Source organism: Corvus kubaryi, unplaced genomic scaffold (assembly GCF_017639235.1).
Source record: "Corvus kubaryi isolate FWS band 111438036 unplaced genomic scaffold, C.kubaryi_AGA036_p1.0 68, whole genome shotgun sequence".
Classification (NCBI taxonomy): domain Eukaryota; kingdom Metazoa; phylum Chordata; class Aves; order Passeriformes; family Corvidae; genus Corvus; species Corvus kubaryi.
Genome location: NW_024582056.1, coordinates 9,907,234 through 9,926,906, shown reverse-complemented (window position 1 = coordinate 9,926,906; position 19,673 = coordinate 9,907,234). Strand labels below are relative to the sequence as shown.

The following is a 19,673-nucleotide window of genomic DNA, read 5'->3' as shown; positions in this document are numbered from 1 at the left end:
CCGTCCGCTCGGCGCGCGGCCCCGCCCCCCGCGGTCACACCACCCGCCCGGCCGGCGCTGCGTCAGCCCGGCAAGATGGAGACCGCCGAGGAAGGTACTGCGCTCGCCCCGTGACCGCCGCCAGTCCCCGAGCGGGGGCTCTGCCGGGGCAGCCTCGGAGGGCGGGAGGGGCGCGGAGGAGGAGGAGGGTGTCGCTGGGCCCGCTGGGCGGGCGGGGGGCTGTTCGCGCCCGGAGGGGCTTCTCGTACCGGGGCTGCAGGTGCCCGGGCCCCGCGCCCCCCCCCGCACCGTGCTGGGCCCGCCGCGCCGCGGGGGCCGGGCCGGGCCGGGCCGAGGGGGGCAGTGTGTGAGGCGGCGCGCGCGGGTGCCCCTTACATAACCACGGGGAACGGGGAGCGGGGGGGGAAAGGGGGGCGGTGCCGGCAGCACCCGGAGCGGGGCTGCCGTGGGCCGTACTGGGGCACCTGGGTACCGCGGTCGGCCGGAGCCTTCCGCTGGCTGCGGCTTTCCTTGGGGAAGTGGGGGCCCGGGGGCGAAATGAGATCCCGGGACGGAAAGCAGCAGGCGGGGTGCGTACGCTGGGGCAGCGTGAGAGGCGGCGAGGAGGGCACTGCCCCGAGCTCCCTCCTGGCCGGCGGACCTTGTCGGACCCGGCCGGCCCTGTAGCACAGGGAGTCTTAAATTTCCGCTTTTGGCTGAATAGTAATAGCTGCTTCTTTCGCAAAGCTAACTTTGTTATGTGTGCTGGACAGTCTGTCTGAAAAATTGAAATAGGCGGGAGCTGACATGTTTCTGTCTCTTTTACAATAGACTAATACGTAGTCATTTATCTAATTAAAAAAATTGTCGAAGGTATCATAGTCATGAGGGTTTTTTTACTTGTAGTTGCCATTTTTAAGGGAATTGCTTTATTTGAGATTAACCATGGGTATGTTTTGTCAGCACTTTTGTTATGCTTAGATAACCACAAAATCACAGCATTGATAGGGTTGGAAGGGGCCTCTGGAGACCATCTACTCCAACCCCCTTGCCAAGGCAGCGTGACCTAGAGCAGGTGACGCGGGAATGTGTCCAGGTGGGTTCTGAATGTCTCCAGAGAGGGAAAGGGACTGCTTTGTAGTTCAAGCAGATACCGGAAAACCTTGGTAGATCAGACCTTCATATTGTAGCATAAACCAAACTAAATAAAGGATGTTTGTAGTGCTATGTTTCTTGCAGTATTTGAGCTTTGTCTGTCATCCCAAACAATGAGTGCAAATACATATTGCAGTAGCAAGGCAGTTCCAAGGAAGGCAGTTTTTCTCTTGGCTTTCGATACTTTGGTATCATTTTGAATGTAGCTTTTTATCAGGTCTCACTTCATTTTCCAGCTTGAGAGGATTAAAAAGGAAAAAAAAAGCTGGAAAAACATGAACCACTGGATGAAGTAATACAGCACCTTTGTAGTAGTGTCCTTTGGGTTGTGCTGGAGACATCTTTAATACCCATGAACTCTGATGCTTTATCAAAATATTAGTGTTTTTAAAATGTAACATTTAAAAGTGCTTGCTGCAACTCTGTAGACCAACAGTCACACCGATGAAATCAACAACAAACTGAAACTTTGATCGCTTGTCCTCCGCTTACCCAGAAAACCTGGATTTTTTGCAAGCTGTGAAGTGGATACTCAGAAATGACCTCCTGATTTTCCACCACTCCAGTAGCTGGTAAATCCATCTCGGTGGATTTAACTCAAGCAGCATAGTTGATAATTTGTAACAGGCTGTTACCAGTGGTAGACTTTGATCATACCTGACTTAAGTAGGTGAAGAAAAAAGACCAGGAAGGCAAAGAAGAGGAGGTTGTTAATTACATCATTAAGGCATGGTCTTCTTTAACCAAACCTTTGTGTTAAGTTCCACACGTGACATTTGGACTTTTTTGGTTTTATATATATAAGCACACACAAAGGCACATATATCTGCAGCTTTAGATATTATATTGTGGCCTTATCAATGTTGCCCTCAAAAGCTCCAAATGGTAGCATGAAAGTAATCAGTCTATATCCTCACTTTCCATAAATACCACTAGAATGTTACAACTTCTTCTACAGTTTCAAACCTCAGATCCTACTATTAGAACTTCATGCAGCTTGCCAGAATGCTGAAGAGGCTTCCCAAGGTTAGGAAGTTTTGAACATCAGTAGCAGCAGCACCAAAGACTGTGTTAGTGCCTTGAGGAAGAGGAAATACTATATAATTGTGTGCTTGAACTTCTGCTGCAAAGTGTCAGATGGACTTTCTGAACTGATGATTGTCTCATAACAGTGTGATGGCCATTTTGGTTCTGATGGGTTTTGTGCTTGAACTGTATTGTGGAGCTACAAAACTGAACTGCATGGTGAGAGCTTAGATAAGAGAGACAGTCTGGGATCATGGTCAGACCTAAGTGGAAGCTGTTTCACCTCAGAACAAATGTGAAAGTTGCTTCTCTGCAGCACCTGAGAACACCAGATACCAGGTTTTGCTGATGAGAGGTCATTCTGGTTCTTTCTAGTTAAATTAGTTTGTTGCTAAATAATGTAATCTTCACTTTTTGATATTCCAGTGTTGAATTCAGTTGGCGAGTTAATAGGCAATGAATCATTCTCAGGGGAACAGGAAAGAACTTACTATTCAAGGTCATTTTTTCCAAAATACGTGCGTGAAGAACAGGATGCAAAGTGTGTGTGCACTTAGAAAAATAGTGACTCTTGCACAGTGGAATTCTCTTTGACCGTGGCTGTAGGTCATAAGGTGCATAGCTTTACACATTGACCCTCAGCGGACTTTATTGGTTTGAAGCTACCAGTTGCTTAAGAGTCCAAACAATTACACTCATAATATGTTTAGTTGCATTTATAAAACAAGTGGGAATATCTAGAAATTCTCATAGCTTTGAAAAAGTAAAATATAGGTTTAACTTACTTTAGTAAGCTAACAGTCTTTTCTCAAGTAAAGAATTCATTTGCTTACAGCAATACAAATTGGTTTTTCCCAAAAGTTTTGAGTATAAGTGAATAGTTTGCTGTGAGAATCAACAGGCCATTAAATGAGCAGATTCAGAGAGCAGTGGACATCTTTCAGGGAACAGTGTGCTTTTAACTTGCTTTCATTGGTGCCAGGGTATCCTTAAAGCAGTGGTTTCATGTGCTGTCTTGTGCTTGTCTGACCCTTTGTGAGGCTGATCCAACCTACAAAGTTGTCAACTTGCTGTAGTGAAACAGCTCTGTTAGAAAGAATGCGGGAGGAGGTGGGCATGCCACAGCGAGTGGGTAGGGCCTGCCTGTCAGTTGGAGAGACCTGTCCTGTGCAGCCATCTGGAAGTGCTCTCTGGGATAGAGGAGTCATTTGTTAAGAGGAGTGGTAGTTCTGGTCATTCTCATCAGCAGAGGAGCCAGAGACTCCTGATGTTTGCAGCAATACTGCAAATCGTTGCTGCTCAGTATGGCAGTGATGGAAGTGCTCTTTATGTCTCTTTGTAGCATCACTGATGTGATACTGAATAGCTGTTTCTGTTAATTCTAGGTTTTTGTGCTGCATGAATGAATTCAGTCAAGCAACACTTCCATAGATAGAAAATTGTTTGGGTTTTTTTTCCTTTTGAATCGTCTGAATTCTTTTGCTTTATGTGTAGGAACTGTCATAACACTGTATAAACTGTGGATATGGTCACAATGTGACTTCTTTAGAGAAAAAAAAATTAGTCTTTGGTGCCTTTTGGAATGTTTTGTAGAAGAGCATTAACTTTTGAAGATTTTGGCCAAGAACAAAGATAGGCAATTCAGTCTTGAAATTGCATATTTGCTGTATTCTTGCATCAGTGCTTTCAGTTGGTATTTTTCTGACAAAGGTTTCTGATATGCATGTGTTACGCTCTTGCAGGTTTGCTGGATAGTGGTTGACAGAGAAATAATTAACAAAATAGAAAATCTCAAACTCACATATTCTACAAAAATTGATATTTTATGTTCATTTCCTTAATAGATTTAAAAGGAGGAGTCAAGGCAAGATATCATGCATCTGCATGATAAACAATCAATATCAATAAACAGATAAAATACTTGATTTTTATTTCCATTTGATTGTGTGTTTAGAGCTCTGGCTAGCTGAATGGTATTAAAATAGACACCTGTTCTTTGGAGGGAGAGGCTTATGCTCACTTCTTTATCCGTAAAACCTCTTGCAACCTTTAGTTGTAAGAAAATGTCAAAAATAGGGAATAAAGAAGGTGTGGGACCTATTGAAATACTACTGAAATGATGAAATAAGAAATAGAAAATGTCCTTTCTTGCTAGACTGTAGACTTTGTCCAAGTTGTGTAGCAAACTTGCAAAATACCTATGTCTGTTTGTTATTTTGGATTTTTTGTCTTTCATCAAGAGCACCAAGGAAACATCTGTGTTAGGTTCAAGAGTAACAAATTACTTAAGTCATTGTTGGACATTACTAAATATCTTCTGTTCAGCCTCTCTAATTTTTCCAAACTCAAATGGAATTTTTCCATTTCAAAGTCTCCACTTTCAAGAAAATTATCTTTAACAGTTTGTATGTTGTTTTAGTGATAACTCTTCAGGTAGAATACACATCCTCCTGTAGTTTTACTGTGTGTATTTCCTAGAAACTGTAAAATTTTGTAAGACGTGTTTTGAGTTTATGTAACATGATCAGGTAGATAATGTTGCTCTTTGTGGTGCTCTCCCTGTCTCTGTCTTGCATCAGATGAAATCAGTCATTCATCCTCTTTCCTTTTATTCTGGCTTCATTTTGCTACATGGTAAAGTTTCTAGAATGTAATTGTGTAATCTGTCTTGTAAATTCGAGTTCTTTAAGCAGTAGTGTAATAAGCTTTTCGTCCTTGTCAGCAGATATATGCAGAGTCTGTCGGTCGGAAGGAACTCCTGAGAAACCCCTCTATCATCCATGTGTGTGTACTGGCAGTATTAAATTTATTCATCAGGAATGGTGAGTTCTGTGTCTGTGGATTTCTTAATTTTTTTTTTTTTCCTAATGAAAATATATTAACGTGTTTCTAAAAATACTTCAAGTCTTTAGGGTTAACTAGTGAAAAAAATCAAATTTGCAGTGGAAATGTGTTAGGGGTTTTGATGTTTTTTATATGATGATTCATTATAATTCAGGAGCAATTCAGTAATTATATATGGAAAGAAAGTACTGATAATTATTTGTGTTTGGAACTGCAGTTCTGATTGTATGTCAGCTTTATGAAAACTAAGCAGAAAAATCAGTATGTTGGGGCTTTTTCTGCCCACTTATAGTTGTGAATAGAATGAACATCTAGCCTCACAGAAAAAAATAAAAATACCCTAGTACTTTTTAGTCATTTTGAGGTGTGTTTGATCAGGAAGTGCTAAAGTAAAAACTGTAGTTCTGGTCTGTAGCACACATTCCTTTTGATGGTATTTTAATAGTCCTTCTTTCACAAATACAACAGTTCTAAATCTTAGCTGTGTGCATCTGTATGTCATATCTTGAAGTATTTATAAGAACTGGTGTCACTGGTGGGTGTCTGTGCCAGGATATCTGCTTTGGTCAGTAACGTACTCAAAGAATGTACTTTATCGATACTGTGATGTATGTCAGTTTATCTTTTTCTGCTGTTTAAAACTTACTTGATGGCCTAAAGGGGACTTAATAAATATGCTTATTTAAGTCCTGCTTGACAGTACAAATACCCTGATTTAGGAGTGAAAGCAGAGAATTGGTGTGTTTTCCTTAGTGGAGGGATAGGGCTGAGAGATGTATAGTGTATGTTAATGTGATCACTTTTTATTGCAGCTTAGTTCAGTGGCTTAAACACAGCAGAAAAGAATACTGTGAATTATGTAAGCACAGATTTGCTTTCACACCAAGTAAGTATGTTTTACTGCTCCTATTTTTTTTCAGAATTTTTCTCACTTAGTATCTATGAAGTGATTACTTTTTCATTCAGTGTGATAGATTCAAACTTGTGGTTTAAATTCTGTATTCTTGTTTGAACTGCAATTTTTATGCATGTTATTGCAGACTGTGAATTGCTTAAATAATGGATAATTTGGTTCTTTGATAATCTTAAGTGAAAGTATTAAACGAATAAAAGTATAAAAAAAGTATTAAAGAGTAAAAAAAAAGTATAAAAGTGTAAAAGAAAGTATTATTCTGTACCTTTTCTGTCAGCCTCAGTCCCATTCATTGCCATCATTACAGTGTGTGCCATGTTTTCAGCTTCACTGATAAATTTGAGTGTTTGGAAGTCTGAATGGTAAAGTGGAACCACAGCAAAATTTAAATTTGAAAGGCAGTTTTCAGTTACCTTTGAAGGATCTACCTGTAACACTAACACTTGGCTTCTGTCAGCTTCAGTTCAAGTGATCTTGACAGATGATGGAAATTATGATTATTCCACTTACATTTCAGTCAAGATATGCTGACTACCCGGTATTAAATTGCCTTTTATGTTACATACAACTAAATAGGTTAGGCAACGTATGATGAAGAATTACTGTATCTTCATATAGTTCCCAGAGGATTCTTAATTACATTTTAACTGATTATAGTAGGAATAGGTGAGGTCCTTTGGCTTGGTGGCAGGCTAGTATTATTTAGTGTTGTCAATTTATTGCCTGTTGAGCAGGCAAAGTGGGCTTTATGCTACATTTTTCTCTTTAAATTTACTGATTTATTCCTGCTCCCCTTTCACCTGTTTTTTTGTGTGTTGGGTTTTTTTTCCTCCTAGTTTTCTACTTTGGTAGAGAAAACTGAGGCTAAGGTGTTTTAATTCATGTTAACCCTTAATCCACCTTCCTCCTCTATGTTGAACCTCGGTATGATGTATTTCTGCCAACAATTAATTAAACACATTAGACCAGCAGTGAAATGCGTGATATTAACTCTGTCTTGGGAGGGTAATAGCATATTTTATGTTGAACACAGCAATGCTTTCCGGTTATTATTCTTAAATACTACAGTGACCTGTGTGAGGAATGCTTGCACGTTTTATTTATTAAACATTTTTATAAAGGCATTATATTGCTTCTGTGTGGAAGCTTTTGCAAACTAAGTCTGATACAAGTTAATTAGCCACTTTCAAAATTGCATTCTGCAACTAGGTCCTCTACCGAATTTAGTGTGCAAGAAAATGGCATTTCAGTGATCTATTAGTTGTTAAGAAAGAAGACTTTCTAGCTTTGAATGGGAAAAAAAAGTTCATAGAATTTTCCTCGGGCTCTAGGCAAAAAGAGGATGAGACATCCTAAACTAAATACACTTTATATGCGTGTTACTATTGATAAGAGGAAGCTTAGTTACTGCCCTTATCAACAGAGGTGTTCCTGCAGAAGTTAGTTCTTGACTGACAGTGCTGTTGCCAGCACAGCTTGTAAGGTACCTGCAGGTTATGGACAGGGGAGAAAACTTAGTTGAGTTAATGTGGCTCAGCAAGTCACCATTTGTCATAGCAGCTTTGAAATTGGTAATAAGGAACCACTTTCTTCCTCATGCAATAGAGTGTATCCTCCACATTCAGCCTCTAGTAAAGATCTGCTTATCCTCTACCACACACTTGTCACTCCCCTGACTGAGCAGGCTCAGCTGATAAGATTTTCTTCTTGGCTTTCCACATTGCAGTGTGCTTTTTCCTACCAGGCTTCACTTGGTGGTAGCACGTCAGGTACCCTGCACAGATTCCTCCTGCCCTCCCTACCCATTGGGTGTTGTTTCATTGTTTCCCTCACACCCAACACTTATGCAGTTATAGTTTCCTTAGTTTCTCTTACTTATCCCTCTTTCTTTGAAAGATAATGTGGCTGTCCAGTCTGGAAGCTGGATCTGCTTGTGGAAGCTGGGAAGGAGTCACAGGGGCTGGAGAGAGAATGATAAGGCAGTAAAAAAAAGGGACTGGTGCATATGCCAGTCGTCCCAAGCAAAGTTGGATCTGGCCTGTAACCATGCCAGGTATAACACACTTTCAGATAAGTTGATTAACCACGGGATGTGGTCAAATAAACGCATGTAATTAATATCTGTGCTTCAGCAGACAAGCACTAATAGTGTAACAGAGTAATACTGCAGTAATACCAACAACTGCTCTCTCGTTTAGCTTGGTTTGCTTGCTAAGGCTGTTGCTGTCATTCTATCAAAAATGCTCCCTTGCTAGTGTAACTTCTTGTGTATGGAGTACTCATAAACTATTTCTAGTGCATTTCTTCCCAAAGTTCTGTAACATTTTGTGGGGTTTTTTTAGCACCTGAACTGCTAGTTAAGTTACTGTTTGGAAGGAAGGAAAAAGGAGAAGATTCAACTTGCATTTTGGCAGGAGTACAAAGGAACAAATTTTTCTTTTGAGTAATAGCATCATTCTCTAAGTGTGTTTAGTCATGTAGGTAAATGACTCAATTTCAAATGCACTCTTTAAAGCTAAATTTTTAATGTTTTGAAATTAATTCCTTTTCTGCAGTTCTTCAAGTTAGGAATTAATACAACTATTTAAAAAAGTAGCTTTTGACTTTTTTTAATTGTCAAATGAATTTAATTGATTTTTTTTAATATCATAATTTTTAACTTGTGAGTTTTCTTTCTGAGTTTTTAAAGAGTAAGTACTCCGTATTCTTTTCCTCCCCACGCATGTGCTTTCTTTTGTCATGTGCAAGGATGTGCTTCTATTAATGCTACACTAAACATTCATAATCACTGACACGTGAAAGAAGGTGAGGCTGTATTTCCAAAGAAAATACAGTTGTCAAAACTTTTCCATTCTGTAGGGGGTAACATTAACATAAATACTGCCAAAACCACAAATATGGAAGCAGACTAGGCTGATCTTTGGCTGGAGATCGGGATGGGTTCATTTCTCCACTTCCTATGCAGCTTCACTGCTGGTATGTGGTACATACAAGGTCACAAGCTTAGTTAAAACAAAGATTGTAAAACTAAAGGAAGCCATATGGGTAGGGTGTTCATTATCATGTAATTTGGATTTTATTGGAGGATATATTAAACTGATTTCTTTACCTGTTCATTTTGATAAACTTCTAACACAGTAGTCCATAGCTTCTGCATTTCTAGAAAGTTTAATTTGAAAAAATAAACTTCTGGAACAAAATATTACATGCCTGCACAGAATTCAGCATGTCTTCTGCCATCTCCAGTGTGCAGAGTATACACACAGTTGAGATTTATATGAATGTTATTTCATATATTTGTTAGAGCTGGGCTTGCCTGGGAAGGAGTGGAGTTTTTTTTCTCCTTTTGCCTTAGTGGTCTGAAGTGAAGTCTGCATATGTTTGAAGGGTGTAAAACACAAAAGCATGGAATGGTTTGGGTTGGAAAGGTCTTTGAAGATATCTAGTCCAACCTAAAGAATAACTCACAAGCCCTGTTTTACCATACCAGTACTTTCACACAGCAGCTATAAAATACATGTTTTTTACTTATGAGTTACACAGTTTTATTTCACAATCAGTACACGAGGATGACTGAGGCAGCATATAAATTGCTTGCAAACATAGTAGTAAATAGGAAATCTGTGGGTGATAGGGTTGTAAGTGTGATGATTCGGTAAGTAGGCTAAATGGCAGCTTCTAAGGGTAGCCATGTGTTTTTATTACCTTATTTGTGTCAGTGTAAGAGCAGATTTTTGTCATGCCATCTGTTTTGGAGAAGTAAAATTAATAATTGTGTTCCTGGAAAAGTTAGGCTTACAGGTGGGGAGTGAAGGGTAGAACAAAAAAACCCCACCTCCTGAAAGCAACCAACCAACCAAAAAAAACCCACCCAAATTTAGGATTCACAACTAAATTAGCAGTTACACTGCACAGGTGTGACCTAAGTATCCAAAAAGCTTTCTGGTAGTTTTTCCATGACCCGTACAGCTCGAAGAAGTTGAGCTAAACCTATGAAAAACTCAGCCAAAGTCTGTTTGAATTTCGTGCTGTAATAGAGAAAAGACCAACTATTGTTTCAGCTGGTCTCTAGTAGAAGGATTTTTATTTGGAGGAATTGTGGTAAATAATGCAGGAATTTGGTTTCTCAAACTGAGTTAGGAAAGATTACCGGGATAGAAGGTAAGGGATGGAGATGTGGTGAGGAGGATGCGTGTACAAGTGAAGAGGATGTATGCTCTGGTGGCAGCAGTCAAAGTCTCAGGCCTCAAAGTGATAGTGGGGAGTGGATAAAGGGAGGTGCAGTGTGGGTGGAAAATGGCACTAGATGACAGACACAAGTGGGACTATAAGCCGTGAAAATCACTGCCAGCAAGCTTCAGTGCTGCAGGTGTTCCTGTCGTGCTAGGAATTCCTGCATTTCACGCACCTGAATGGTGCAGGACACAGAAGGATGTTACCTTATCATCATGGTATAAAGCTTCTAGTGGAAGAAGTTTTACATATTTTGAGGTCTGACAGTGGACAGAAAAAACAGCTTTCCTCCCACCCCCAGCTTCTGAAATCATCAAAAACCACCAAATAGTTAAAATTTGGGGGATACAGGTTATCTTCTCTGAGAAGTCATTGTGCTTTTATTTGAAAAAGCTCAGCTGTAACCCGAAAACCTTTAGAAAAGTGAGCATGCAAAAATGCTAGCTTATATAATCATTTCTGCTTTATTGAGGTATGATGGGCATTCTTTCTTACAGTTCCTTGTGTTGAGTGTTCAGTAATTCCTGAAAGATGCATTCTGAGTTTTTTTTAAAATTTCAAGTCCTTCCAACTTAACAACTTGTCCCTAACAAAGAAGTCATTAATACACAGTTAATGTTTTCTGAGTAGTCCTTGTTGAGTTTCAAATTGTTGATCAAAATACATTTTTTGAAAATGAGAAAGATCTCAAAGTATCTGCTGGGTTGTCTGAGTGGTACCATAAATATTTAACAGATCTACTCTAAATATATTCTTTTGCGCCCTTGACAAAGGTTTTTTTGTCTCCTGTGGCAGAAATTTTCCAGAATGTTTGTTCAGTGTGAGCTGAGAGATCATTATTAAGACTTCGGTTGGCAATTTCTATGGTTCCAAATTGTGTACTAAGTCTGTTTTTGTAACAAGACAATTGTAAATTGGTAGAAGGTGTCAAAATATGTTTGTGTCCTGCTTTCAATTTACTGCTCTATGTTCTCACAGCTGCACTTCCCTAGTGTTACACTTTGAGTGCTTTCTTTCATGAATTCCAGTTCCTTGCCAGATATCTGGCAAATAACAAGCTTTTAAATTTCAAACCAGTTACTACTTGTCTGAGGGGTACTATTTTGTTCTACTTTGTGTCAAATATAATCCACATATTGTTGAAATGCACCAGTTTCTCCCCATTCTTTGACTACTTCTGGATGTTGATACTGTTTGTCTGTGCTCTTGAGTTCTCTTGACAATGCAGAAGCTTAGGGAAATAGCCCTAGAGAGAAAAGGATTTCTTTCTCCAGTAGAGGCTTCTTCTCTGAGACTAGTAAAAAGATGATTGGGAATGTAAGAGAAGGGGATGCATGTAGATAGCATAAAGCAGTATTTGTTAGACTCTTAAAGGATTGCTCATGAGAGCAATGTAGAAACTACGTACATGTAATGAAATTGTTAGATGTTTTCTAATTGTTTGCAAAAGAAGACCTCATTACTGTTTTTGTTGGCTGTTGAGATGGGCCTGTGCAACACATAGGTGTTGAATTTAAAAAGTCAGGAAAATTTAGTGTTATGAGGATATCTATACAGGGTGAGAGATTTGCATTGTGCTCTGTAATAGGAGCATCCTTAAAAGAAATTCTGCATGATATGAATCATGAAAGTCAGTCGTGTGTAAATTTCAGTGTATGTGGATACTTAATCAGTTCTCTTCAGTTTTCCTCCCTGTGTGCTGCTTTTATTTTGCTGTGGGTTTTTCAGTCTGTGCTGTTGGATGGCAAGTAGAATCTAAATTATCTAGCACAAACAAATGGAAAGTGTGCAAAAATTGCTAATTGCTCTTGTTCCTTGTGCTCTTTCCATGAACTAGGTTTATAAATAACAGACAGAAGAATCTTTGAGGTTGTGCTGAGTGAGAGGGATACTGATTTTAGAATCTGCTTTTTCTTGAGCTTATTTGTAGGTAATCAGAGTTTACAGTTAATAAATGAAGCTATTAAAAAAATTTCTCTTAAGTCAAAAACTAGCATGGAGCTTATTAATTTTCCCATTCCACCCACTACACAATGAAACAAATGTGTTTTATGAAATGTTTTTCTTTGTTTGGAGTCATCTCTTGAGAACATAAAATATGCTTATTCTTGTAGCAAGCTTTTGTGAGATACAAACAGTTTGTAGTTGGCAGGACTTTCACATAAATGCTTCTTTAAAGGGCAAACTGTTTCATAAGTGCCTTTTCTACATAGTTTATTCCCCAGATATGCCTTCACGGCTTCCAATCCAAGACATCTTTGCTGGACTGGTTACGAGTATTGGCACAGCAATACGATACTGGTTTCATTATACACTTGTGGCCTTTGCATGGTTGGGAGTAGTACCTCTTACTGCATGTAAGTATTAATTTTTTGTACATAATACTGTTATACACACGGAAATATGCCCCTTCCTTCAACAAAGTTTTGTGAGACCGTTATTGGTTTATTAAAAAAAAAATCAAAGACATTATTTATTTTCACTCAGAAATTCTACCCATTTGACTCTTAAGCCAGTAGTGCAATGCAGGAAGGTATTAAGACATAGGAGAGAATGCATGAAAGAGCTTTTAAATGTCTTACTTCAGTAAAATGCCCCTTCTCAATTATCTTCTTTAAAATCTACATGGAAGGTTTTATTTGATGCCGTTTATTAATATTAGGATAGAAGAGTTATCCTATTTTTTCTAACCATCTGTAAAGGAAAGTGCAGGGGTTTTTTATGTGAAAAGTAAAATTCTTTACAATCATGGACAAATTGATTAATAAAACTCTTAAAAAATCTCAAACAAAGTCATGTAAATAGTAAAGGAATTCAGTAGAAAAGAGAGCACACATTTAAATTATTGTAGTATCCAGTTGGAAATTCACTTTCGAAATAGGGGTGGAAAAAGAACTATGGATGTTTCAACAAGCTAACAATACAGAGAAAATGGAGAAAGGCAGAAGTGATAGAGTGTTCAGTCAAGGAAATCATTGGAAGTGCATCTTTGCAAACCATAATATGCACCTTGAACAAAAGAGCAAGGGAGTAAATGCATCTCCCCAGACAGTTTCTCAGTTGAGAATAGCACAATGTTGGCATCACCTGATCTTCTGAAGTCAATCATATATGCTGATGGCTTACTTTTTAAGTACAAATCATGATAAAAAGCTAACATTAAAGCATCAAGTATTAATCCATTAAAGTTATTTAAAACACATGATGAAATGGTGATGATCCTTGCTACATGATATCATAATACCAGAAGTTTATACACATTCAAAATATGATTGAACAAATTAATGGGGAAAAAATTTCATCAAGCATCAATTAGCTGTGAGATACTTTGGTATAGGAAGTGAAGCGTATGAGAATGTACTGAAGAAGTATCACTGCAAGTATCTTTAACCTGGTTGCATATTCTTCCTTAGGCATCCATTAGTGTGACCAGTGCTGGAGACAGGTCTAGATGAATCTTGGGTCTAACCTAGTATGGCAGTTCTTGCACTTTGCACATGTACTTTTAAAGATGTGCAGCTAAAATACAGCTTTGTTCCATGTGGTTGTATATGGTCTTGAGTTCTGTTCATGTACTGAAAGTTGAGATTTTCTTCCATGTCATGAATTTAGTTGGACACCAGGTGAAAAGAGGGTACCTGTGGTCCTTTCCAAGTGAGGCTATAGCCAAAATCAGATTTATACCAAGCTTCTGTTTATTCATGCAGGTCGTATCTACAAGTGCTTGTTTACTGGCTCTGTGAGCTCACTACTGACGCTGCCATTAGATATTCTTTCCACGTAAGTACTTCAGCAGTTTGATACAAAAACCTGGTTTAGTCAGATTGCCCTGGAAACAGTAATTTTGGGACTTAGTATCCCTTTCATCCAGTTACACTTGTTATCTTCCACTATCTTAAGTAAGCTACTGCCCGTTAGCCTTTGTACAACCAGATGTATGGACAACAGCATTACAATAGAAATCGTTTCACTTCGGAGTTCCATTATTCAGGATCTTTGGAGCTGGAAAACCCACTTTAAAAAGTGGGCCTGGTTAATGAAGATTTGTATTTGGTGTCAAGAAAACTTACGCTGCAAAATTACACTTAATAATTAAAAAAAATTAATCTCCTATGCATAGGAGCTACACTGTAAAGTTATCTGAATGTTTCTTAGCCTGTTTTTAAAGGTTTAGTGGTCCCAAATGTAATTCTTACCTAGAAAATATATTTCTGACTTTTTTAATTAATCTCAGATGCATAGTAGAATATTAAGAAATGAGTTGCTAATAATGTCACACTCTGTTTTCTTTGTTGCATTTTTATATTTTGAATTTAATTTTATCCATTCTGAGTCTCTTACGTGAGAGGGGTTATTTTTTATCAGATTTCCTTCTAGCTGATACTTGGATTTTTAATGCTTCTATCACCATCTGCTATTGCACATTGTCTTTCTTTATCCTTTTTAAATCAGTTTTGTCTAAAGAATCAATAAATACCAAACAACAGAATTTCAAGCTGCTTCTTACTTTCTCATTATCTTGAATGTGAGGAACTGAAACTGAGTTTGAGTAGAATCAGCTGCACATCAAGCAAATTGTGGTTCAGTTAAGTCATCTCAACTGGGCTATTTGATTTATCAGGTCAAGTTGCATTTAACTAATTTTCATTATTGGAGAGAGATGCTTGTTTCAGTCTAATAACAGTATTTTTCCTGTTATCTCTGTAGCATAGATTCTATTCTTATTTTTTGGAGAAGAATCTGATATAACTGAACCTAGAGCACATCATGTGTATTACAGTCTAGGGAGATAATAACGGACTCAAGTATTTGTCAGATTTTAATGGTGTGTGAAACTGTGTTTTGACATTTATTTCTTTGGCAGAGTCAATTACAGTAGCCTTTTGTGCCATCTTTTCATTTTGGACTTCATGTCCCCATGGTATTCACTGTGCTGTGCAGGCACAAGTGTGCAGCTGCAAGGAGGGCCAGACTGATGCTTCTTAGGAGATGGCAGACTACTATGGTGCCATGTCTCTTACTTATTTTAAAGAACATGTTGTAGTTTCCAAGGAGGTACCTGAAATTAGGGATGAGGATTGCTTAAGATGGTTTAAGTATCTCTTGCATTGCATGAAACCCTGGTTTTGGTTGGCTGGCTGAACTTTGCTTTGCTGCTGCTATACAATTATGTATGACATAATTAAGATTTTTCAGGTATACAGAGAATATCTGAGGTAAAATGCTACCTGAAATGCAGAGCAGTCGAAGGGAAACCCTACAGTTATATTCTTCTGGTTCGGGTAGCTCAGCAGATAAAATGCTTCGGTGGACTGGATATTGTGCATTTAGCCATTTAAGTAAACCTGTTACTGTATCAAGCCATTTACTTTAGTGACTGTGTAGTGACTTTCCTTTGCTGTTCTGGAAGATTGTTTTTTCTGAACTACTCTGTAGTCTTACCAGCAAAATACTGTTTTCATTAATACTTTTTTTTTTTTTTTTAACAGGGAGAACTTACTGGCTGACTGTTTGCAGGGCTGTTTTGTGGTAACATGCACTCTGTGTGCATTTATCAGCCTTGTTTGGTTACGTGAACAGATCGTCCATGGAGGAGCACCACAGTGGTTGGAACAAAATCAACAACAGCCACTCAATGGTGTTGGTCAACAAAATGAGGTAAAACTTACTGCTCCTTAGTTCACAATTAATGTAGAAAATGTGGTTCTTTGAATAAATACTTTATCAGAACACAACAGTAATGTTATTTTATTGCAGGGTATCTTTATTTGTTAGCAGAAGTTGAACACTTGTTCCTATATAAATTCAATGAAAACCACTGTTATGTTTTTGAAGTTGTTTTATTGTGTGGCATTGCACAGATTCTTATCTCTGTATCTTCACCATTTTTAAAGATAATTCAGCACATAAAGCTGAATTCTCAGGCATCGTCAGCGAAGATGCAGCTTGTTTTTATTTTGTCTTTTTCGTAAGTGTTTCAGTAGTTCATGGGGTAACAATTCACTGTTCTCAAAGCAATTGGAAGTTTTATTGACTCCACTGAAGTTGGAGCTTCTCTGCCCTCCTCCCACTCTCAACACACACATGCACTCCTTCAGTGCTTACAGGAGCCTCTTGGGTGGGAGAAGAGATGATATAAGCAATCCATGCAAAGGGAAGAAATAATTCAAAATGTTGTTTTGGTTTTTTGTAAATGTCAGCTTTTAAAGACAGAGATTCTCATCTTGGTGACTGACTTGGGTTGGCCTTGAATTATCATCTTTCTAATATAATGATAGTTTTCATAAGAGAGTTCCCCTCTATTAAGCATTGGTGAGACCACATCTGGAATGCTGTATCCAGTTTTAGGCTCCCCCAGTACAAGAGAGGCACGGACAGACTGGACTCAGTGCAGTGAAGAGCTAACAGAAGGACTGGAACATCTGACATGGGATGAGAGGCTAAGAGAGCTGGAATTGTTTAGTTTGAAAATGAGAATGCTCAGGGTGGACCTTATCAGTCTGTATAAATGCCTGATGGAAGGCTGAAAAGAAGACAGAGCCAGAGTTGTCTTGGTAGTATTGAGTGACAGGACCACAGGCAGTAAACTTAAATTAAAATGCAGGAAATTCCATTTAGATTTAAAAAAAAAAAAGGTGGGTTTTGTTTGTGTTGGGTTTTGGCTTTTATTTTTATACTCCTACTGTGATCACCTACTGGAACAGATTGCTCAGAAAGATTGTAGAGTTTCCACCTTTGGAGAAGGTGGCTCAAAAGCCAAGTGCAAACAGCACTGAGCACCCTGCCATGGCTGACCCTGCTCTGAGTAGTCGGGTTGGCTAGATGATCTCTAGAGGCCCTTTCCTACCTCAGCTACACTGTAAAGTTATCTGAATGTTTCTTTGCCTATTTTTAAAGGTTTAGTGGTCCCAAATGTAATTCTTATCTAGAAAATATATTTCTGACTTTTTAAAATACTGTTCAGTTTCATATACATACAGGATAAAAGCATGAAAAGAGCTCGATCAATTTAACCAAATACTAAATCCTGTTTCTGCAGGCTCAGGCTGCTGTGAATGGAGGTGTTGAAAATGCTGTGCTTGATCAACCTGCTAACCCAGCTGCTGAGAATGTAGTTGTAGGTGAGAACCCTGAAATTCAAGAGGAACAAGTAGATGAAGAGGAGGAAGATAATGAAGATGAAGAGGATGCTGTAGTAGAAGATGCAGCAGATGCAAACAATGGAGCACAAGGTAACAGGTGACTCAAAACATTAATGTTCTAGTTCTTATTAAATAGAAATTAATTGAATATAGAACTGTCATAATTGAAGGAAGCTGTGTAAATTCCTGCTTCAGCTTATTTATCTTGGCTTTGCAAATTTCATGTATTTTGAGTGTTGAAGCATCTGCTTGCTGAAAAGCTACTGACAGTTACAAGATGAATATTATGCACTCAAGTCTTTTTGTTCATTTAGAACATAGCATGGAGTGGTTATATCTTGTTTTGAGTGATCTAACAGCTGTAAAAATGGCCATTGTCTCCTCAGATGACATGAACTGGAATGCTTTGGAATGGGATCGAGCAGCAGAAGAGCTTACTTGGGAGCGAGTGAGTAAGAATAATTTTCTTGAATTTAATAATGCAGGCTCATGCTTGACATGATTAGTAGTATTGCTGTGTTAAAATGCATTTGGGATAGATTTGGAAATCATTCTTTTGTTAAGAGCCTTTAGTGACCTAGAAAAGTTGTTGTATTATAAACAAAATGTTATTGTGTTACTTATTAAGTATCAAAGAAAGCATTTCTTTGGTTTTAAGTATAGTAGCAGCTTAAAACGTGTTTTAGTATTTTAGAACATGTTTTAGTTTTCTGCAGTCTTCAATGTGGTGAGGTGTAGAAGTGAATTGCAGCTTGCTTTGAGGACGCTGAGCCAGATTAGAACGCGCAGATGTTGCGTTAGATGTAGTTTAATGCTTAATTTTTGTATTTATGAAAGCATTAGACTAAAGAAAAGAGAGAAATGGAAATTTAGGTTTCTTTGCAAAAAGCAAATGTGTTTCTCTAAAAACGATGAAGCATTTTAATGTAACATGGTTTCTGTATTGTTTATGGATCACAAATTCCATAACTAGAGCATGGCATGCATGTACACTGTAGTCATAGAGTAGTGTAGAGACTCAAGAACTAGGTTTTTGTAGCTGGTTTAGAAGTAGCCAACATCTGAGTTCAGAGCTCACCACATGCAGCAAAATCTGCCTGAAGGTAGGTGCAGCAGCTTCATGTGATTTACCAGCACCACTACACACTGTATTCCTAGGCTGTGATATAGTTGTTGCCTCAATTTCAGGATAGTAGAAATACAGTTTTCATCATGAGTGGCAAATCTTGATATTTATTTTGCATCTACTGAAAGCTTCTTTGTGTGTTTTGAAAGATATTTCATGAAAAAGGACATATATAAATTCAGGTTCCTGAACCATTCTGTTGTTTATTTAAAGATGAAAGTGTTATCTTTCTGAACCCAATTTATTTGCTAGAAAGTGCTGATGTATTCGTAATTGGTAATATTTTGGTTCCTCTCCATGAATATAGAAATCAGTTTCCGCATGCTCTCATAACCACTTCCAGTGTTATGTGCTGACATAGGCAAGAGATGTGTAGTTGACATTTAGTATCAAAATCGGGGTAGGCTCTTCTACTATGTCATCTATGTGAAAATACCACTCAAATTTTCTGAATTTTCAAAAATTTTTGCATCTTGGTTTAATTTGTAAATACGTTCAACTTTTATATCTTCGAACTTAGTGCAAAGTCCTTGTACAAAAGAGCCTTGAACCTGGAGCTTTACAGCAGTAATTGTGGAGTGTCTGGATTGAAATCATAAGATACCGTTGAAGTGAGGGAAAAGGAGACTTTCATTTTTTTTTTTTAATAGATGCTTTATATTTGGCTGCTCTGTGGGTGCTTCCCATAACAGCTGTGCTGAGTGATGAAGAATTTGTTTCCCATCTTCCCTAGCTGTAAAACAATTCTGTTCAAAAGTTAATAAGATATATTGTAGCAAATAATCCTTTTAGTAGTTGCTTTTATACATCAAGGGTAAATACTAACTTTTCTCAGTGCAACAGAAACTGATAGGATGAAATAAAATGGATGAAACAAAAATTTGCTCTTGTATTGAAATACTGAGTTGATTAAACATGTATTTAAATAGCCATGCAATCACTACAATATTTTGTAAATACAAAATTTTAGTCAAAGTCTTGGAGAGAAACAGCCTATAAAGTAATTGATTCTATGTTTCGTTTGATGCATATAGATACATGTGTATTCAGATATTCCACATGTATATCACTGCCTTTGCACACCTGAGTTTACTGTGTTGAACGAGAACTTAGTTTCTGTCTTCATCTGTAAGAATTTTTGTTCCAGTACTGTTGGTTGAGCCATAAAAAAAGCTTTTGACTGTATTGAACATTAAAGGTCAATGTGAAAGAGGCATATTTTAGATTCAAGTTGCTTAGTTTTTCTAAGTTTCTA

The 19,673-nt window shown here is 38.1% G+C and overlaps 1 protein-coding gene across 2 annotated transcripts in view; it reads left to right on the top strand.

Annotated features, from left to right (window-relative positions):
- The first annotated feature begins 6 nt into the window (after nt 1-6).
- The window catches only part of MARCHF6 (membrane associated ring-CH-type finger 6), a 45,644-nt gene continuing 25,977 nt past the window's right edge, over nt 7-19,673 (top strand). Inside the window, exons 1-8 of one of the 2 annotated variants that reach the window (XM_042048721.1) lie at nt 7-94; nt 4,886-4,982; nt 5,817-5,890; nt 12,364-12,507; nt 13,858-13,930; nt 15,640-15,808; nt 17,190-17,382; nt 17,679-17,740. In XM_042048721.1, the coding sequence (XP_041904655.1) occupies nt 76-94; nt 4,886-4,982; nt 5,817-5,890; nt 12,364-12,507; nt 13,858-13,930; nt 15,640-15,808; nt 17,190-17,382; nt 17,679-17,740 (831 nt within the window). In that variant the 5' untranslated portion in view covers nt 7-75. Of the gene's footprint in view, nt 95-4,882; nt 4,983-5,816; nt 5,891-12,363; nt 12,508-13,857; nt 13,931-15,639; nt 15,809-17,189; nt 17,383-17,678; nt 17,741-19,673 lie in introns of both variants that reach the window. The other variant, XM_042048720.1, reaches the window with a different exon arrangement.